Source organism: Ceratotherium simum, chromosome 15, assembly GCF_057802395.1.
Source record: "Ceratotherium simum simum isolate JZ-2026a chromosome 15, ASM5780239v1, whole genome shotgun sequence".
In the NCBI taxonomy this organism is placed as follows: Eukaryota; Metazoa; Chordata; class Mammalia; order Perissodactyla; family Rhinocerotidae; genus Ceratotherium; species Ceratotherium simum.
In genome coordinates, this window is record NC_141914.1 from 36,067,013 (window position 1) to 36,089,572 (window position 22,560).

The 22,560-nt window shown below is 43.2% G+C and overlaps 1 protein-coding gene across 2 annotated transcripts in view; it reads left to right on the forward strand.

Moving 5' to 3' along the window:
• Positions 1-22,560, forward strand: part of MASP1 (MBL associated serine protease 1) — a 64,304-nt gene that overhangs the window by 6,128 nt on the left and 35,616 nt on the right. For both annotated transcript variants that reach the window (XM_004424590.3, XM_004424589.3), the window contains exons 3-4: positions 20,301-20,478; positions 22,157-22,288. In XM_004424590.3, coding sequence (XP_004424647.1) covers positions 20,301-20,478; positions 22,157-22,288 — 310 coding nt within the window. The remainder of the gene's footprint in view (positions 1-20,300; positions 20,479-22,156; positions 22,289-22,560) is intronic.

Genomic DNA, 22,560 nt, shown 5'->3' on the forward strand with positions numbered 1-22,560 from the left:
CCCAGAGTAAGCATTAATCAGACTGAAACACAGCCATAATTATGTTCAAAGATGAGGTATTACAAAGCACTGCTCAGTCTCCTAGTAATGATCAAGTGTTAGGGAAGTGTAGGGTATGCAGTAGTAGACAGGAGGAGGTGATCTTGGAAGGTTGGATTGGGGTGAGATTCTGAAGGGCCTTGAATGTCATGCTAAAGAGTTTGGATTTTATCAGCAAAGAGTAAGGATAAGAGCAGGGGGTCACTATCAGAGGTGGATGTAAAAAACATACGAAAGAGGAGCAGGAAATTATCACAACATTAAAACAAAATGCCCTGGAACTTAGAGAGAACCTACAAATGATGCCATGGGTGGGCAGCTGTTCTTTAAAAGTGGGGCTGAGAAAGGTTGGAGTACTTCTGAGAGATCAAGTTTATTAAGATTGTATCTGGTTCAAAAAGATATGAAGACTCAAGAACCTACTTTCTAAGCTCTCTCTGGCTTCCTGGAAGAGGTTCACGTCAAACCACTCTGGAGTAGACTTGGTATATTTTTAGTATTAATGTAGTCTCATTTTGCCACAGCCAGTAATTTAACGAGAGTTAACCTGTACTAACCAGAGTGTTTGATCAACAGCAGAGTAGTGCATTTACAAAGAAACTGCTTTTGCACTTATAATCCTCATTCAATGTTTAAAACAATCCTATGAGACAGGTACTACTATCCCATTTCACAGGCAAAGAAACAAACCTAAGAAGGTAAAGCAACTCACCCAAGGTTGTCCACCTAGTAAGTGGTAGACCAAGGTTCCAAACCCATGTCTTGTGACTTTCAATGTCTTGCTCTTTTGGCTACACCAGCTGTGCTGCACTGAGCCCCAGGGTACCACACAGGCTTACAAGACCACTAGACAGGGGCAAGGAGCCCTGATAAGTGGGGCTGTGGACCCCTACCCTGCTTAAACTCGTTTAAAATGTTGGGTATTGCTTACCATATGTGTTGGGTCTGCATCAATGTAAAATGTATGTAAAATCAATGCATCAATGTTGGGTCTGCATCAATGTAAAAATGTAAATCCCATTTACAACAAGGTTTCCATGACTAAAAACTTTCTAAAATTGGTGCTCCTTGGCAGAGTTTCTCAATATCAGCACTATTGACATTTTGAGCCCGATAATTCTTTGCTGAGGAAAGCTGTCTTGAGAATTATAGAATTTTTAGCAGCATCCCTAGCTTCTACTTACTAGATGCCAAAAGCACTTGTGACAACCAAAAATGTCTCCAGAAGTTGCCAATATCCTCAGAGGGGCAAAATCTCCCCACTTGAGAGCCACTGCTCTATGAGATGCTGCCCATCTTTGAGTGCCCTGTGTTAGGACTATGAAAATTTAAGGATACAAATGATCTGGTCCCTTACAAAGAGAGATGAGCCTAGAAAAATAGCCATTGCACAGGGTGGAAAAGAGTAATGACAATAAAAGACCGAGAGATAAAGGATAAACAGAGGTAAAGCTGGTTGCTCTAGGAGATGAGGTGGATTGGTAATCTAGATTGATATATAGTTTCTATAAATTCATTAAAGGTGGAGCCAACTTCTCAGAGTCACAAGGATCAAGCAGGAGGTATTCACCGAGACCCTAAGTGTTCATTATCGTAAATTGAAATGTCTAACAAAGAGGTCGGTTATGTCTTCCAGGATATAACATAGCCTCTCCCAGAGCCAAACTCCAGGAGAAGATGCATTGTGGGTAGCGGGCAGAATCTCTCAGCCCATTCCCCCAACTAATGCTGGTCATAAAACCACGGCATTCTTGAATATTTGGGTTGGAGAATGGACTTAACCAAGAGGAAAATGACTAAATATTGGCTTAACATGACAGTAAGTTCCATAGATTTAGACAAGGCTAGATGTGAATGTCCTAACTACTTTTTTCTCTCCTTTCAAACATGTCAACTCTCTAGAAATTTCATCTGTGATAACACTTGCTTTCATTGGTAGCTAAGGCCTCAAGACTACAAAAATTATAGAATTTTTTTTTCTTTAGCTGTAACAATGACTTATTTTCATGATTCTCCCCTCCCTCTCAATTGACTCTCAATTCATATGCACTGAGCAATCATTTCTCCCAAGTTTTCCTCTTGTTCAGACAGATGCCAAGTTTGACCTTGTTAGGACTCCTTTATCAAGATGATAAACACACAATAGGGGATTTAACTCATTCCTTTGCCCCAAATAAATTGAGTCTCCTGGCAAGACAGATTAAGGAGCTGACATCAGCTGTATTTTGTAGTGAAAGAAATGACAAGGTACTTTTCAAGGGCAAGAATAGAATCTGAAGACCTGGTCTGATACTGAATTAAGGATACTGGAATACGTTTCTACCCATAGTTTGGCCTTTCTGGCTGGAGAATATTTTAAAAATTGATTGATGGTTTCTATGCCAGGTGGTGAAACACCTTCCTCTAAGCTCAAGGAGATGGAACTAGGCCTTCTGGAAGGGCAGCATGGTCCTGGATTCTTGTTTGGGATCCAGGAAAGTTTGGGATCCAGGAAATGCCTGTTCTAGTCCCAGATCTGCCACTAACTCCCAAATGATCTGCAGTGGATGACAAAATTTTATAACACTCTCTCTGCTCCAAAATTAGACTTGTGACCTCTGGGCATAGCAAAGAAGCAGTCTGCTTGAGGCAACACAGGGACCGAGCTGCCTACCTGAAGTGCCCTATTGACCTTGCATCTCTGATTTGGACACATTTGTCCAATTTCTTTGGAAGAAGGAATTAACATATTGGGCATGGAGGGCAGGAAGTGTTTCTCCACTTTTGCTTGCACAGCTGACTCCCTTCTAGAATGCCAGCATCAGCATTAGCCTCCCTGCAGAGGTTCCAGCAGCCATGCGGCTGGAGCAGGCCTCCGTTCACAGGACGCTGCACCCTGACAACTGGTGCTCCCATGGAGACAGCCCTTGTGCCATTGCCCACATGTGCCCAGCAGAGTTCTCTTCCTGGAGTTGAGAACTCACAGAATGTCAGGCTACAGGGGCCCCTGGAGATTCATCTAGTACCCCCCCATCCCGTTGTTATTATTGTTTTTCAAATATTTTCTCCCCAGTGAACATTTTCTTCTAACAAATCTTCTAGTAGGCCCAATACAGAAAACTGCTCAGGTTGAAGGTGTCTCTGAAGCTCACTCTGCTCTCTCATCCTCCTTGGTCACCCTGAAGGTCAGACCTTGGAGGAATTACAGTTTGAATATTGCTTAAGTTCCCACTGGACAGAAGAGGAGACTGAAGCTGAGAATTCAGGGACAAGGCTAGGACTCTGGCCTCTGAACTCCCAAACCCGGAAGTCTTCCACATATAGTTGAAACTCATTCACTTTTTCTAATTGTCTCCCTTCTCTCCACCCCCAGAATATGTGCCTTTCCTGGCTATGAATGATAGAGAAGCTCTTCCCTTTCTGTCTGAATATAGCATGAGCGTGCCATGTCACCTCTGGATAAGTCAATATCACTCTCCAAAATTCTGTTTCTTCGTCAGATCCATGAGGGGATGAGATGAGATGATCCCTAAGGTCCCTTAAATTCCAGAATTCTAATCCTAATCCTCCTTTCCAGAACTGTCCAGATGACCCCACCAAACCCTCATTATCCTAGTTAGGATAATACCAGAAAACGGTAATAATATGTTATAACGGCTACTTCTCCAAGTTCCATGGCCACAAGCACTCCAGTAAGAGTCTGCTGGGGATGCCTTAGTGACATGTCATTTAAAGACAACTTGTAAACATATCATGCTATGCTGTCCTTTTCCAAGCAACTTTAAATATCACTGATTTCTGTTTGATGGGATAATATCCTTTTCACTCTTTTTCACTCTGTGACTGAATGCCCCGGCATGCCTAGGAGTGGGTTTGAAGGACCCTGCAGCTCACAGGAACCCTTTCCAGCCTAGCCCAAGCCCACAGACCACCTTTCCCACCCTGGCCCATCAGAGTGATGATGACACAACTGCTGACACTGTCCATGAGTGGCTTGAAGAAGAGCAGGACCCCAAGGCTGTGGCCCGGACTCTCTCATTTTATGAAAATTCCTCTAGCCTGATTTCCCGCAGTCCTTGGTCTTCAAGGCGTGTACACATCTGCACGACAGCATCTACTTCCTTGGAATGCAGCTGCAATGTGTGGATCCCTGCAGGGCACAGATGGGGCTTATGAATCACAGCTGGTTAATGCTGCAGGGGAGGGGCAGGGCACGGACGCTGGCTGGGGAGTTGGGAGGCCTGGATTCTTGTGGTCATTCTCTACTAACTAAGTAACTTTAGGCAAGTGACTACTTCTAGAGGAAACTCTGTTTCCTCTTCTCTCAAATACACGGAGTTGAACCCGACAGTATCCAAGGCTCGCCTAGACCTAATAGTCTATGCATCTAAGGCCTTGGAAATCATGGTTCAGCTCCAGGATCATCATGCCCAAAGCCCAGGGAAGGGCAGTTCATTGGCCAAGGTCATACTGGGACCAGAATTTATATCTCAAGACTCTCAGTCATTTCTTCTTTTAAAAAAATTAAACAACAGTGGAGTCCCATCTTGTGGATGCTTAGATTTTTAAGTGTAATGTGATGCAAGTAAGTGGAAAGTTAGGGAAATATTGTCTGTAGTGAGACTTAATCTCTTAAATATGGTAGAGCACTATCTTTTAGTATGTCCAGAAGAGACTTTTTTTTTTTTCCAGAAATGCAACAAATTACAGTTCCTTTGGTTGAGCGTCAAATGAAGTGGTCAACCTGTGCTTAGAAAGGAGCCCTAGAGATATAGGTACTGAAAGAGGTTCTTAGAAACCAGAACCACCAAGGGAACAGCAGATTTATACATTCTATTTTGAAGTTCACTTCATGGCATCTGTTCATTGGAAAAGGAGTGAAAATCTGCATTCAGTTTTTATTCTCTCTCTCTTTTTTTCATTGAGTGCATATAGCCAATTGTCATCTGTTTAATGCTCATATGATGTCACATCACTGTTCTGTTAACCCTGTATCCTTGATGGATTCAACATTTCTTCCATTCTTTCCACTGTTAGTTCCTTAGCTCACCTAGTCTATTGCAACAGCCTCCTAAATGTCTACCAGCTACCAGCCGATCCAGTCCACCCTCTGTATGTGTCCAGAGACATCTTCTTAAAACATTGCTTTGATTGTACCACTCTCAAAATCTTTCAATCGTTCCCCACCACCTATGGAATGAAGTCCAAGAATCCTATTGAAAACCTACTATAAGCTGGGCACTGCACCACAGACAGGGCCCACAAAGATGAGTAAGACCTGCCCTCAAGGAATTCACCATTTCATAGTATGTTATGAGACGAGTATAGAATTAATAAGTTAAAGCTGGGCAAAGTGACACAAGGAGTGTGAGGCAGTATATAAGTTGAAGAGTGTCATTTCTGGTTGTTCAGGAGAGGCTTTGGAAATAGTTGATGTTTGAGATAAGTCTTGAAGGGTAAATAGGAATTCATCGGAGCAATTCCCTAAGCTTCTTAATCTCCCTATGCATCAGTTTTGTCATCAGTACAAAAAAAAAAGACGTTCATATGATACAGTACCTTCCTCGCACGTTGTGGGAGGGTTTAAATGAAATGACGGCTGCAGTATTGCAAAAGGCAATCATGCTGAATGGTTCGGAGATCAGGCTTTACAGCCAGTCAGTCCTGGGCTCAGGTCCTGCCTCCACCTCTTACTGGAAAATGGGGATAATATGAATGCCTATTTCATGAGCTTACAGTGAATGCCAAATGAGACAAATGCTTTCATGACATAAGTCCAACACATAACGTGATTAGCTCAATAAATACTATTACAGTGGTAATGGTGGCAAAGGTGTGAGTAATAAAGTACCTACTGGTATCACTGGATGCTCAGTGAATGTCAGTTATCTCAACTTCTCTGACTCTACCACTAACTGACTACCTGTGAACTTGCTCATGTCATTCAATTTTTTCAGGCAGTTTAAGGAAAAGTCCTTTGCAAGGACAGATCAAATACAGGAGGTTGTTTATTTCTTCTGTTTGTTTACCTTGTAGTGACACCAATTTATGGCAATTTCTAATTTATTGCCTCATTTGATTCTCGTGGAGTAGGAAGAGCAGGGATTATTACACCTAATTTACAGAAAAGGAAACTGAAGCACAAAGAACTTAAGTGGATTTGTCCAAGCATCTATAGAAAGCCAGGTCTCAATCCCCGGTCTTCTTACACCCGAGTCATGATTTTGTCTCTCGCCTTGGGCCTTCTCAGATCAGATCTCATCTTGGAAGGGACTCGGATATGCTTCCTGCCTATGCGTTATTCCTAAGGCAACAATTCCTGTCAGGGTAATTTAGTAAAATTTAATAACACGGAGGGAACTTGAGGGTCCCTGTGTTGTCTAGAGTTTGTTAAAGAACTTTTTCCTTCATCCTAACTTTAAGAGGAAAAATATTTTACAAAAATAATAGGAAATGGAGTTTGAGCTAGGAAGGATGGGAAAGTGCTCGATTTCTCTGTTTGCGGTACACAAGCTCTAATGGTGAACTCAAGGCCATTCCCCTAGACTCAGCCTCGGAGTTCAGGGCCCATGTCTGTGGTTCTTTTCCGGCAGTGAGCACAGGCCTGGGGCAGAACAGGAAAAGGCGTGTGTCTCCTGGCAGTGAGCAGAAAGGAAAGGGCTCTGGTTAGAAATCAGCCACTGACTCCTGCTGAGACATTAGGCAAGTCTCATCCCTGCTCTGGGCCTCAGTTTCCCCATCTGCTCAGTGAGGAAATTGCACTGGCCTCTCCAAGCCCTTCCAGTCCTGATGGTCTACAACTCCCAGTCCAGGGCTCCCTTCTCCAGGCCTCACTGGGTCAGCCTGCATCCTGCTGTGTAGTTGGGAGATAAGTCCCTCCTGTGGCCCTGCTCCAAGACCGACTCCTCTGACCCCAGGCTCCTAAATTCTGTGCAGTGCTCTGTGTTTACTCAGAATGTGCCCTCGACCTTCAGGCTGTGGCTGACCCCAGCTACTGCAGCAGCTCTGCTAATTCTCTGGGAGTGGACAGGAGGCCTTGGCCCCTGAAGGAAAAGAGAAATGGATGAACACTTCTCATGAATTTCAATTGTAGTCCCCAGCGGGATTCTTCCACTCCAGAGACACCAGGTCCTAAACACCAATTCTAGCTGATTGAGAAGACTCAGGAGGTGAAAATGAGCTTCAGAAAAGTGTGACAAAAGCTCATTTTATGCAGGAAGTGCAAACAGCACAGGCTCTGAGTGATGGAAAACAGAAAGAAGGTCCCAGTGCTGGGGCAGAGAATGTGAGTGAGTGTGGGTGTGGGTGAGGTGGGAGTACCCCTGGGGTGTGGGTGCACCTGGTGTGCAAATCTGTGTGCTGTGTATACACAGGCTGCTCTCAGGTACACCCTGGTGAAAACCAGAGCTTGAATTTACTTTGGCATGCTCATAGAGGAAAAAGGTAGGGAAGTGGAGTTATCCGTTTATTCAACAAATGTTCATTGAATGCCTACTATTTACTAGAACTTGGGGTATAGCAGTCATCACAACAGACAGAAATGCCTGCTAACAAGGTGCTTACATTGCCCTGGGGGAGACAGACAATAAACACTAAACATAATCCAACAAGTAAATTAGATGGTGAGTAGCGGGACAGTAGGCAAAGAAATAAAATAGAGCAGGGTAAAGAGAGTCTACGGGAGTTGGGGTGCGGTTATGATTGAAGCACATTGTTCAGGGTAGTCCTCATTGAGAGGGTGACATTTGAGCAAAGGCTTGAAGAAGCTGAGGAGGTTAGCCGTGTGACTTTCTAGGGAAAAGCATTCCAATCGGAGGGAACAGCCAGTGGAAAAGCCCCAACGTGGGAAAGTGCCTGGTGTATTTGAACAACAGCAAGCATGGCGGTGAGCCTGGAGCAGGAGGGACAGGGATGGGAGAAGAAGACAGAGAGGTTTGGGTGGGGAACAGGGAACGAGGGCCAGATGGCCAGGGGGAAAGAGGGTCCCTGCTAAATGCTGACAGGCAGCAGCAGACTTTACAGGCTGCTTTCACGGCCACATTTCCTTTGACCTCCTGACCCTTAGAGGCTAGAATTAATGTCCACCTTGTATGTGAAAACTGAGGCTTGAACACAGTGCTGTGTTTGTAAATGATTAACAACTGGACCTGGACTGGGGGGCGGACTGGGTGAGGGGGGAGAAGAGATGTGCAATAGCACATCACACCACTCAGGTATCCTAGACATCATTAATAACCTCCAGAGCACAGATAATAATAAAATGCTAAAATAGGAGATGATGAGTTTTTAGATAATTTATTTGTTTTTAATATAATTTATTTAATTGTAAGTTTATGAAACTTAATTTTTCGTGATGGCTGTGTTTAACAACAGGGTCACAAAACTCCCTGAAAAGTTGACAGTTGGCTCCTGTCAGCTGGTATGAGCCAGCTGCAACACACTGCTGCCTGGGGAGGTTAAAGTGACACGGGACATGAGTGGCAGAGCGGTAACCAGAACCCAGGTCGTTTGGTCCCTATTCCAGCTCTCTTGAAGGATCTCCACAGGCAGATTTGAGGATGAACATTTGGGCTGGGGCGGGGCAGGGTCCTGGGCATCGGCAGAGGAACTCACCAGCTTGCACATTCCTGGAATCTCTGCCAGGCAACCCTGGCCCACGCCAAGGCCCTTCTCTCTACTTGGTAGTTGCTTAATCACTGCATTCACCCCAGTCCTGACTGTGACATACCTTAAGCCAGGCTGCCTCTGCTGCAGAAGAACACACGCTTTGTTTTTTCCTATCCTCGGGTGATTTTCTTTTCCTGAACTATTTGGGGCTCAGCTTCCCAGTCCCCGAGGGAATTTGCATGTGAATGGGCCTGGCTCTGAAGTCACAGAGGGTGGGGTGGGGAGCCTGAGTCATTCACAGGCCAACAAGAGCATAAATCCTTCCTGGTCCTCCTTCCCAGCCACCACCCCAGACTCTCCCCACCCCCACAACCCTGCTCCCACTGAGACGGTGGGCACTGCCAGTTTCCCACCTGCGGGATGCCTGCTTCCCAGGCTCGCGGTGACCCCTCCCCAGCCAGCTCTTTCTTCTCCCCGTGCTCATGCTGCCTGGAGACCATCCTTTCTTCTGTCCAGAGCCCTCCTTGTGAATGGGCAATCCCGCCTGTAGCAGTGGGATTCTTGGACTCAAGGCCCTGCCAGCGGTGTCTCAGGCCCCCGCATTATCGATGGTGTCTGGCATTTGCTTGTACACAATAGCTTCTTAGCAGCACACCCAGCTCTGTTAGGAGGTTTTCACTCTGATTAACAACTAAGTAAGAACACTGTACTGACTATCCTGGCTCTGCCATTATCTGCCACGTGAACCAGTTACTTCTCTGAGCCTCAGTTTCCCCATCTAAGATAGGAAAGAGATAGACCTGATCGCCTTTAATGTCCTTTCCATCTCTGACCTTTTATGGTTGTCTGATTCCAATTACTGAACCAGGGCTGGAAGTCAGGGCATCTGGATTTTCTCTCAGGTCTGCTACTCCTGGGCTGTGTGGCCTTGGGGACTCATGTCATCTCTCTGGGCCCGGAATCACAATGTCTGCTTGAAGTGCATTTTTTATAAGACTGCCCTCTGAAGCAAATAGAACAAAGAAGGTGAATATACCCCTGTTAAGTTCCACACACAGGGGGGTATTACAACTAGTATTACTACTACTACTACTACTACTATTATTATTATTATTATTATCATCATCATCATCATCATCATTTTAGGGCCAACTGGCTTGGGCCAGGACTGAAGCATCATCCTCCAGCCCATCGCAAATGAGGCCAATTTGAGTCTTAGACCCACCAGCTATACTCTTTACTTACGTGGCTTTCAAGACCTTCTGAAATGCAATACACACACACAGGTCTCCTTTTTTTCCCTAGTCCCAGGTTCTTGTCTGGCATCGGTACCTTTAATTTGCTCCTTCTCATCATCTTTAACTGCAATTTAGGAAACTGGGTGAAGTAGCAAGATTGGGCTGTTAACCCCTGGCCCAGTCCCCAGAGGTGACGGACTTGTGGTGAGGGTGACCTCAGGAGCACTGAGCACTCACTGTGAGTCAGGAGTCCTAGGCCCAGGGCTGTCACTGAATCATTGGCCTAAATTCACACATCTGGAGAAATCCTTTGAAGCACAGGAAAGTGAAGAGATTCCCAGACTTAATACTATTCTCTTGTGGTTGGAAGTTTTTCGAGATCCCTTACATTACTCTGGTCCTCTCTCATAAAATAAGGGTAATAGCCTTTCCACGTCACCAGCCTCCCAGGATTGTTAGCAGGCTTGTAAAGGGCAGAGAACCAAAGGGACCTAGGACACCACCTGCCACATGAGGAGGCCGGGCTGCGAGGACTCTCTGGGTTCTCTTCCTGTTCCATCAGTCTGAGATCCGGGGTCCTCATAAAAAGAGAAGTCTGTACTGATGGCTTCAATGAGATTAGGGAGGAAGGAGTGGAATCCAGAAACAAGAGGGCATCCAAGGACGGTTTCAGTCTCTTATTTCTACTTCAAACATGTGAAATTACCCATGCCTGACCTAGTTGGGAGTCCAGCAAGGTGTCATCTCAGTTGGCTGAATCTCAGTGGTCCTGTTCCTCTTGCTGATTGAGTGCTGAACTGTATTTCTGGCACCTTTCTAGATGTTTTACATGTATTAATTCATGTTGTGTTCATAACAGTCCTGTGATATAAATACTATTATTTTCACTATTCTACAAATGAAAAAACCTATATACAGAGGGTATTAATTTCCTAGGGCTGCCATCACAAGTTACCATAAACCAGGTGGCTTAAAACATAAGAGGTTTATTCTCTCACAGTTCTGGAGGCCGGAAGTCTGAAATCAAGGTGTCAGCATGGCCGTGCTTCCTCTGAAGACTCTAGGGAAGAATCCTTCCTTGTCTCTTCTAGTTTTCTGGTGGTTGTTGGTGTGGGGGAAGAGGGAGAATCCCCCTCTGCCCTTTCCCTTAAGGTTCTTATGACTGGCCAAATAATTAACAAGACAGGTTAGCAGGAGGAAATAATACCAAGTTTAATAACATGTATACATGGGAGAGACCAGGGACACTGCGTTTCTCAACACGATAGCAGAGATTCTCGTCTTAAATACCATCTTCAGCTAAAGACAAAGGAGGATTTTGGGGGTGGGGGGAGTCAGTTACAGGAGATTACCACTAAAGCACGGTAAATAGGAGTAAGGTTATTATGCAGATTTAAGGCCTCACCTTCCACATTGATAAGTTTCTAGAAATGAGGTCATCCCCCTCTTCCCAATACAGAGAGGGAGATACCTTTACAAATGGAGATTTCCCTTATAAATGTAAATGTTTGTCTGGCAACTCCTTGCAGGTCCATCTAGAGAATGTGGCCAGAGAGACAGAATTTTTGATAAGATGGGCTTGTTGGTGCCCTTCCTATTGTAACATCTATTTTACATTATATTACAGCCATCAGATAGTAACTCCTTCCTGGAACAGATCTTCTATGTCAAATTCTTTAAGCAGTTAGTGGGGGAGGTCAAATGTCTGTCAGAGAAAACAATCAAGGTAAAGAGATATATTTCAGGATGGCCAAATTTTGATCTCCCACATTGGCAATCCTTGGCATTCCCTGGGTGTGGCAGCATATCTCCAATCTCTGCCTCTGTCTTCACACTTCCTTCTGTGTGTGTCTCTGTGTCCAAGTTTCCATCTTCTTATAAGGATACCAGTCATTGGATTAGGGTCCACTCTAATCTGGTATGACGTCATCTAACTTAATTACATAGGCAAAGACCTATTTCCATATAAGGGCAGGTCAAGTACAAGGGTTAGGACTTGAACATATCTTTTCGAGGAATACAATTCAACCTATAATACAGAGAGTTTAAGTACTAATTTTCCCAACATCTAATAATTGGTGAAGACTCATGCATAACTCATATAAAGATGAGGTCCCACATGATCCAGTCTCAGTAAGAGGTTACATCCAAAAAACAGAAAACAAAAAATTGAAAGCAATTCACAATTCAACTCACTCTCTTGAGAAATCAAAAAGGAAGGAGATGCTTTTATCACAAACATTCTTAAATGTTCAATATCACCCCGTGCCCCACCACCACCACCACACACACACACTGATCTATTTCTCCTCTTCCTTTCCCCAAAGTCTTCACAAAATCCACAAGGAACTCTTCTGTCTCTCTTCATTGGTCCACTTATACCCCACCCACTGACTCCCCCTTGGATTTGACAATCACAAAAACTGTCCCCTGACATGAGACGCTCCCAGCCATGCACTACCATATGTGAATTTTAGTTATTCTGAATTTCTTGATTGTTTTATCAGAATTTTATTTTTCGACGTATTGTTCGTGTGGAGTTAAAACAAAGATTTTCATCTCTTTTTCAGCTCTGTTGGGACACAAGGGCTAGAAAAATGTGAGGAGGTGAGAGAGTGATGAGGAGTTCCCACACCACGACCATGAGGAAGGGAAAACTCGGGTGGTTATGAGAGATGGAGGGACTGGAAATCACCCCTGAACTTCCAGCTGGTTTAGTTGCCCCTCCTGTGTGTTCCCTTTGTTGTTTGACCTGAACTGACTGATTTTATGCTGTTGGGTAGAAGCTAGAGGGAAGTAGCTATGGGCCCAAGTTTATTTTTAAAATACTTTTAAAATATAAAAACAGAGGAAAAAAGAAAAATTACCTATAGTTCCACTAGCCATTGTTAACTGTTTGCTCTAATTCCTTCTACTTTTTCTTTTCAATGCACACTTTCAACATAGTTGTAATTACACTGTGTATACAATTTTTCCTGCTTTTTCACTTAATATGACCTACTAAGAATATTTCCAGATCATTGCAAATTCTCCATTAATGTGATAATTAATGGCTGCTTAACTAAGTTAATGCTATTTTAACTATTCCCCTAGAATTGGATATTTACATTGTTTCTAGTTTTCTATTCTTATATGTAACTGCTCCACACATTGTTGTTCATAAAAGTTTTTTCCACGCCTGGAGTATCTTCCCTAGGTTATTGTCCCAGATACGGGGCCAAGGAAGAACTTTCTAAACTAAGGATAATCCAAAATGGCCTGATCTATCTTGGAAGGTAGGGATTTCTCATCTCTGCAACTGATCGAGAAAAGGTGAGATGAGTTTTTGATAAGGATGTGGGAGAAAGAGGTTAGACTAGGTAACTTTCAAAGCCCCCAGAACCCAAGAGATTGCAGTTCTCCAAATTTCAGTTCACAAATGTCAGTCTTACTCTGTCCCAAATTGTTTCGTCACTCCCCAAATCAGTTATCTATTGCTGTGTAATAAACCACTCTAGAACTTAGTAGCTAAAATAACATCTATTTGATTTACTCATGATTCTGTGGTCAGGAGTTTGGGCTAGGCTCAACAAGATGGTCCTTTTGCTTGATTGCCTGAAGTCATTCATGTGGCTACAGTCATTTAGAAGCTTGACTGAAGCTGGAATGTCCAAGATGGCCTCACTCACCCATCTGGTGGTTGGTGGGGGCTGTCAGCTGATTGGCCCAGAGACATTGACTGAGCTGACTCATCTCTGCCCTGTATGACCTTTGTTTCTCCAGTAGGCCTGACAGGGCTTCTTCACATGGTGGCCTCAGGGCAGTATTCCCCATGGGAAAGAGCTACAAGTCCCACTGAGGCCTGAAGGAGCTACAACGCCCCTTGGAAGTGGCACACCATTTCTGTCACATCATGTGCTTTTTGTCAAAGTAAGTCACAAGGTCAATCCATGAAAAGCAAAGTCACTTTGCAAAAAGGGTCTGTGTATAGAAAGAGAAGGGATTATTATAAGTATTTTTGCAAACAATACACCACAGTCTATCCTCTGGCCAAAATAATTCCTGTCCTTCCCATGTGTAAAATACACTTTTGCCCCATCTTCCAAAAGTCTCATCCCATTAGCATGTCAGGCTTGAAGTCCAGCATCTCATGATTTAAATCAGTTCCAGAGGCAGATGAGACACCAAGGATGTAGATCCTTGATTGCAGTTTCTCTTGATCCAGAGAATTCTGAACCCCAAAGAAATGTTATCTGCCCTCTGCAGACCCAATATCTTCTTGTCTTGGTAATATAAGCTCACGGTAACCACAATAGAACTCCCACTGAAGAATGGGAGGAATGGAGGCATATGATGGTTACTGCTCCATGGTAATTCTGAAATCCATCCAGGCACATGTTGCCTACCCTAGGGAGCAGGAATGCTCTGTGCTTAGAGCCCAGTTCTGCTTCCTGGGAGGAGTTTCTCAGTCCATTGCTCTCTGTAGCTCTTGACTCTGCCCTCCGGCTTCTCAGCTTCACCCTCTGAGGCATTCTTCCTTTTCCTACAAAATGTCCCATATTTACAGCTGAGTAGTCCTTTCCACCTACTTCCTGTGCATTGAAACTTGGGGCCTAGAGGCCTATTTTCATTTTAAATTGTCTCTGTCATTTCTAGTTCATGTTAATTGGTACATCTCCCTTAAAATTTTTTGTGTATGTCTCCTATACATCAAAATATAGTCCACTAGACAAAAACAGCACCCGCAGTTCTTTTCAAAATAGGCCTTCTCTACTTTGGAAGGCATGTCAAGGTACTATGGGACAATGCCCTTAAGATGCTTCAATGCCCTTTTGTCTAGCTGATGGGGAGTCCTAGGCACTGCGTTAAATCTTCTACATCCTAATGGATGGTCTTCCAGCCACATCTTTGACTTGATTTTTATCCTGAAGCCATTTTGCTCTTAAAATAATTTGCTAATGGAGAGATTAGAGATGACAAATAGTCTTATTTTCCAACCCAGATAGTCCTAGGCCCTTTGTATTTCCTCTGATTTCTGCTTGCACACTGAAAACTTACTTCTTCCTGAAATACCTTGCCATATACAGCAAGAAGCACGTACTGACACTTTCAATATTCTATATAGTGATCTCCTTAGCCAGATCTACAAGTTCATTATGTACATTTTTCTACCTTCTAAGTGGCCACAGGCAAGTTTGGCCGATCATTTCACCACTACTTGACTCAGGTTGTCTTTTATCAAACCTCTATAGCGGTTTTCTCATTGCCTTTCTAGCCTCTGCTTGCTGGCCAATCCCAAAAGCGAAGCCACATGTTCTAGTTTTTTGTTACTACAGCATTCTGATACCAATAACTGTATCAGTCAGAGTTCAGTCAGGAAAGCAGAGCCTCTATGAGTATTGTGAGATAATGGCTATTTATGGGCATTAGAACTCGTAATTATAGGATGAGCTGAGGAAGTGAAGGTTGGGGACAGGGAGTTGGAGGACCACAGAAAGGTCACAAGTCAGTCCTCCTGAAGCCCTGGCATGGGTGGAAATGTTGGCACCTGCAGAGGAATCTGAAAATTCAAGCCCATCTAAGGAGCCAAAGTAGTACCATGAAAGGGGAGCCCATGGGGAAAGTTCTATGAGAAGCTGTTGGCTCTGAGCAGCTACCACCTCTGTGGGTCCACCTGCAAGCATCTGGTGGTAGATCTGGGCCACTGTTGGTCACCAGAGCCACTGGTTGAAAAGAAGAGCTGGATGCAGAGCAGAGGAGAGGGAGGGAAAGTTAGAACCTACTGGGCACAACCACATCTGTCCATCTCTGTATCTGATCACAAAACTCTTCAGAGAGTAAAAGACTGTTGACTTCTAAACTCACACAAGTTCTTCTTTTGGCCAACTCTACCCTGGAACCATACATGGAAGGAGATTCTTGGGAATGTAGATTAACTAAATTGACACCAGGACAATCCAGCACCACTCCTTGAACGTCTGCCTAAAGTTAGCTCTGAAAGCCTCTTCAAAGGCCCAGAGAAGATGTCAGAGGGGCTCCAGAATGTAGCTTGGGAACAGTGACAAGCAAAGCCTTGAGGCATTTGGGTCTGTGGGACAGACAGCCTTTGTTTGTTTGCCTCATGCCTTAAAGGAGCATCAGCCTTATCAGCTAGGGAAGCAGGATGCTGCAGTTGTGGACCTGGAGCAACCACTCACTAGATAATGACCTTGCCTGATTCATTTAAATTATCTAACCTTCAAATTTTTCATCTACAAAATAAGAACAATCACTCCTGAGCTACTTTCTCTGTACATTGCTCTGAGGAGCTGATGGGGAGCTGTCAATGCCTGTATTGAACTCTGATGAAGTGACTTTATGGACATGTGAAGAGCAGCCATAGTTGTCCTCCCACAGAAATTTGGCCAACTTTTCTGCTTCCCTGCCTTAGTTTTGCCTAGGGGGTTTGTGCTGTTTCTAATAAGGTAGAAAATTCACAGAAAACAGACTCTGGATTTTCCTTCTTAGATCTCTCTTCCCAGCTCCCTGTTCTCCATAGCACCTCTTCCCTACATTAGGTGGTGGTGGGAAGGGAGGTACATTGAGACTATGAACATCCCCAGGCCTTCTCTATTCCCTCTGTCTACATGTTCTCCCTACTCCCCACAACCCTCCACCTACTAATTCTACCTGCTAAAATCTCACTCACCTTTCCATCCCAGCTCAAAGAATATTCTCTTCTCCTAAATGTCTTCTGATTCCCCTCAGCTGGATGCATTTTTTTCCCTCCTTAACCTCCTGGGGCTGCCCATCTTTCATTGCAATAACTGTACCCCAACAATACCCACACATACACATTGGAGTACTTATCTTATTCTCCTAAATTTCACATTCCCAGAGGCCGAGGACTTGCTTATTAAGCTCATGCAACAAATAAGTAACTTTGGCATCCTCCACATTATAGTTCAAACAGGACTTGGTAAATAAATATTTGTTGAACTGAGTTGAAAGAAAACAAATTGGGGACATGCATCCACATGTTGGTGCCCTAAATTACAATAGTCTGAAAAGACTTGGTTGCCCATAATAAGAAATAAAAAATGAGGACTCTGTGATCCCCAGCCAGATGGTTTTCTATTACTATGAATTTTATGTCTTCATTTGATAAGGTATTTCTCTCCATCATGTTAATACGATGGCCCTAGAAATGGGACAGTCCAAATGGAAGCCAGGGCTCAATCCTGCGCCTGTACTTGGAGGTAAATGATTTTTGTAGAATTTTACAATTCATAGCAGGGGCTGCAAATATTAACCAGGGCCAGTGACCCCTCTGTTTAAGTTACAGCTGGAGCTGTCACTGAGCCACATCCTCTCTGGGAGATAGTCCATGCACCCAAGATAAGGTTTCAAGAGACCCTTGAGCCACAAAAACTGTTTGGCAAAGTGTCTATGTCTTTTGTCATGTATTCTCTGAGTTGGTAGGTTACTTTCCAGGGTCAGAACAGTTTCCAAAAGCAAAATTGATATCAGGAAATGCTTGTGGTTATCTCTCTACCCTTGGGCAAGTCACTGCCCCTCTCTGGACCTCAGTTTCCTCTAAAAAGAGGGGGATTAAAACAGCCCTTAAAGCTCTCTTCTAGCTCTGATACTCCAGGACTCTATTTTGGGTTACAGGCTAAATTCCTAGGGCCCCAGGCTACTGGACTTCTCTTCCCTGCTTCTAAAGGTATATATGGCTCAGATTTTCCCATGGGTTAGCTGGGGCATGCTTATCTTTTCTCTGGAATCATGTGGCTCTGAGGGTAATGACTGTTTATCTGCCATCATGAAAACATTCTTAAACCTGGAGGTTATTTATCACAGAACTTCATTACGTCTCTCTCTAATCCAAATTATCTCTGGTTGGTTTCCCTTGAAAGTAGCCATGCTACAAGCTCTATAGAACCCAAGAGACCTTGGGGATGCCAAATTACAGGAAGGAGGCTGCTGTGTCTGGAAGCGTTAACGCTCAAGGCATGACTATTCATTGGTAATTGATTTTATATTACACGGTTATAGACCACAAACAAGTTCAAGTCCATCAAGTTCTTCAGCAGGAAGCAATCTGCGTGTTGAGATTCCTGCTCACCATCTTCTTGTTGATTTATTTAATGTATGGATATAATAACTTGTTAGAATACTGGTATGTCAGAAGTGGAAGAGAACTTAGAGCTCAGCTAGTTCAAACCCCTGGTTTACCCAGGTGGATAACTGAGAGCTGGAGAGGAGGTGAGCATATAACAGTTTATGACAGAGTCAGGAATAGGGCCCAGGACTTCTAAGTGCCAAGTCCATACGCCTTACATAACTCCAAAGCAGAGGTCACCAAGATAGTGCCTTCTAGTTCAAGCAGTTACTCAAACAAGAATCCCTTTCTCAGGCCCTTATTCTAAATCTATTTAGCCTTATTTTTATTAAATTCTATCAAGAAACAGCTTAACTGGTTTCTACTTTATAACACATTTGACCTAATAAACTGATAAAAAAGACAGGAAATAAAACACTATGTAAAGAAGACATGAGAATTGCAAAGGCATTATAGTCTGGGGACTTCAAAACAGGGCAAGCAACATTATACAACTCAGTATCCCCAAGATGGTTGACATTCATAACAATGTCCCTGGATCACCAATAAAGGGTTAGCATGATTCACCTAAGAAAACAGGGATTTATATAAAGCACTTTAAAAATCAGTATACCTAAAAAAATTTTTTTTAATTATCATTAGGTTAAACTTAAGCTATCTGGAAAACTCAGTTAACCAAAATAACAAACCAGCTGTGATGTTCAAGGAAGTGACATTTCAACTGTGTTCAGAGAGGCACATTCTCCAGAAATAAGGCTGGAGTGAGTTCGGCTAGTATCTGCAGAGAAAAGGAATAAATAGCAAAGCTGTGATCTCATCTTCTGTTTACACTTCAATTCCCAAAGTTAGTGATTAATTGTCCTTGTGTTTTGTTGCCAGGGAAAATTGTTTTTCTTTAAAACTCCCACTTCTTTTAAATAAATAAATCATTAGTTTCAAAACAGAAGTGTCAAATGTCAAGATACTCCTGACATATGAAGCTAATGAACAAAACAATGAACTCATTAGAAGCTACTAGAGATAGGCAGCCTTTGAGAATTTTCCTTCAATAACTTTGAAAGGCAGAGGAAATCATTCTTGGTAAGAGATTTTCTCATGCGTCTTGGCTGAAACATCAATCTAGGGGTTGCGAACACAAATACAGGCTTAAAAGAATTGGGTTTGGTGTAAGATGATAGAATGGTGGGTAGGCCCACCATTGGTACTACCATTGACTACCATTGGTAGTCAAATACACCAACCAGCCACCATCCTGTGCTTCCCAAACCAAACCCACATAAAATCAGCTTTAGGCAAGCAGTTCAGGATCTCTGCTTGGGTCTCAGATTTTCAGAGGGCCTCTGGCTCTTCCAAAGTAAAGAATTCTTTTAGCAAACAGACAATTTTTGCATCTGGGTCTTAACACAAACACACACTATTTCTGGATGTTTCCAGTGGTTTTGGATCATTAAGACTACCTATTAAATATAGTTCTGATTATATGACTTCCCTGCTCAAAAGTTTTCAATGTCTTCCCTTTGCTCACAGAATTGAGTCACTTCTCATTATGGCATTCAAGGTCAACCATAATCTATTTTCAACCTATCCTTCCAAGTACATCTCCTCCTGAAATCCCCAGAGGGTCCCTGATTTCTCATTGTTCTCAGAACGACTCTTGCATTTTTAGTTCTTGAGAATAAATATTTATTGGGTAGCTGCTATGTGCCAGGTCCTGTTCCATGCACTGAAGACACATCTGTAAAGAAAACAAAGTCTTATTCTCTTGCAGCTAACATTCCAATGGGGATCATTCACCTCCTGACTGCATTCCCAGTGCTGCGTTCCCATTAAAGCAATTGTCACACTGTATAATAGATCTGTCTTTATCTGTTTCCTCCCTCTGAACGCTGCCTCCCCTGCACAGCTCTATGTCTTACTCATTTCTCATCACCGCAATCTCGTGCTTTGCTCAGTGGCAGGTACACACTAAATGCTCAATGAATGATTTATATTGTATATAAAGTTTCTTATTTTTGGAAATGTGGTAAGTTTCTGTGGCATATAGAATCCATCTATGAGGTTATCTAATTCTTTCTGAATTTTAACATTGAGTTATTTTCAACAAATAAGCCATTTGGTTGTCAACAGGAATGACAAATGTCAAGCTACTTCTGATGGAACTAAACAAAATGAATGAAACAATGATTGAATGGCCATATTAACTTAACCTGTAATGCATCTTTCCTCAAATCCCAGAATCCCTAATCCCTTTCTTTATATTTCCCAGGTCTACTCATGGGCAGCCCCTTCCTCTTTTCTCCTGGACACCCTCAGAGAAGCTGCTCATCTTGTTCCCTTTCTCTTTGACCTCAAAGGTAGAAACTGAGGATCAGGTGCTGGCAACCTTCTGTGGCCAGGAGACCACGGACACAGAGCAGACCCCCGGCCAAGAAGTGGTGCTCTCCCCTGGCTCCTTCATGTCCATCACTTTCCGGTCAGATTTCTCCAATGAGGAGCGATTCACAGGCTTTGATGCTCACTACATGGCTGTGGGTAAGTTGCAGAACTGGGTGACTCATCCCCAGGTCTCCCTTTCTCTCTAAAGATTAAAAGTGCCTTGTGCTCTCTTCTTTACAATGAACACCTGTGTACTCACCACATAGATTCTACCTTTAAGGTCTTAGTCATTTGCTCTATCATGTATCTTTCCATCTATCCTCTATCTATCCATCAATTCATCCTTTTTGATTCATTTCGAAGTAAATCGCAGACATCAGTACACCTCTTCCTGAATACTTTAGCACGCATATGATTTTGCTAGAGTTCAATATCTATTCACAGTTTTTTTCTTTTAATGTAAAAGTTACATACAATGAAACACACAAATCTTAAGTACATTTGTTGAGTTTTGAAAAATTTATATTCATGTGTAACCCATACCCCTAACAAGACGTTAAACTTTACCATCAACCCAGAAAGTTCCCTCATGCTCCTTCCCCATCACACCCCACTCCCACCTCCCTTAGAGGCCACAACTGTTCTGAATTTTGTTCTACCTAGATTAGTTTTGCCTCTTATAAAGCTTCATATAAGTGAACACACACAGAATATATTTAGGGGGTGAGGATTCTTTTACTCAGCATAAAGTTTTTGAGATTCATTCATGCTGTTGCAATGCATCAGTAATTTTCTCCTTTTGCTGGTAGAGCAATTTTCCATTGTATGAATATACTACAATTGCTTTATCCATTCTCATTTTGATGGACGCCTGGGCTCTATCCATTTTTTGGCTCTCATTAATAAAGTTTCTATGAACTTTCTTGTACACGTCTTTTTGTAAACACATGTTTTCATTTCTATTGGGTAAATATCTAGGAGCAGAACTGCTGGATCATAGGGTAGGTGTATGTTTAGTTTTATAAGAAATTACCATACCTTTTCCAAAGTGTTTGCACCATTTTAGATGTCTCCACCAAGGTATGCGAGTTCTGTCTGCTCCTTATCCTCAGCAACATTTGAAGTTATCAATTTTTTAATTTTTAACCATTCTGCTGGGTATGTAGTGGCACCCCATTAGGGTTTTAATTTGCATTTCCCTGGTGACTAGTGACGTTGAGCATCTTTTTATGTGCTTGTTGGCCATTCACATATCCTTTTTGGGGAAATATATGTTCAAATTTTTAAGCTGAGTTGAGAACATACATCTACTTATCTTTATATTTCCAATGCTTAGAACAGAGCTTGACCCATATTAGGGACTCAGAAAGAGACAGGCAGCATAGAGTGAAATTTAAAGGCCCAGACTATGGAGCCTGTCTGCCTGGATTTGCATACTGGCTCCACCACTTACTATCTGTGTGACTTGGAGTTTGTTCTTTAATGCCTCTAAGTCTCAGTTTCATCATCTATAGAATGGGGATAGTAACAGTCCTGCCTGCTATTATTACAATTGTTAGAGGATAGTGGCACCATCGAGAGTCAGGTTGCCTGGGTTTGAACCTGGATCTCTGTGATCTTGGGTAAGTTACCTCACCTCTCTTAGTTTCAGTCTCCTCATTTGTAAATGGAGATAATAGCTAATTCTGGGTTTTATGTGAGAATTAAATGAAGGAATACATGTACCTCCCAACACAGTGAGTGGCCCATACTAAACGCTCTGTAAATGTTAGCTGTTGTCTTCTTCATCATCACCGATGGGGTGATTGACAGAGAGGCTCTACCTGCCCCACAGATGTGGATGAGTGCACGGAGCGAGAGGACGAGGAGCTGTCCTGTGACCACTACTGCCATAACTACATAGGTGGCTACTACTGCTCCTGCCGTTTCGGCTACATCCTCCACACAGACAACAGGACTTGCCGAGGTGAGGCCCGGGGATGATCCCATACATCACCCTTCTGTGCCACATTTTCCAATAGGATTAGGGGAGGCTCAGAGGAAGGACAGATATGCAGCAGGAACAATTAAAAATGAAGTCAGAGAGTTGTGCCTCAGATACCACATGGATGAGACACTGAAATGCCCACCAGCCTGGAAGTCCAGGAACAGGTTCCCTAAAGGACTACGTTTGAGCAGCCCTAGCCTCTAGGCCATCTTCCTTTCTGGCAGCAGGAATTGCTACTCTGTAGTCCCTGT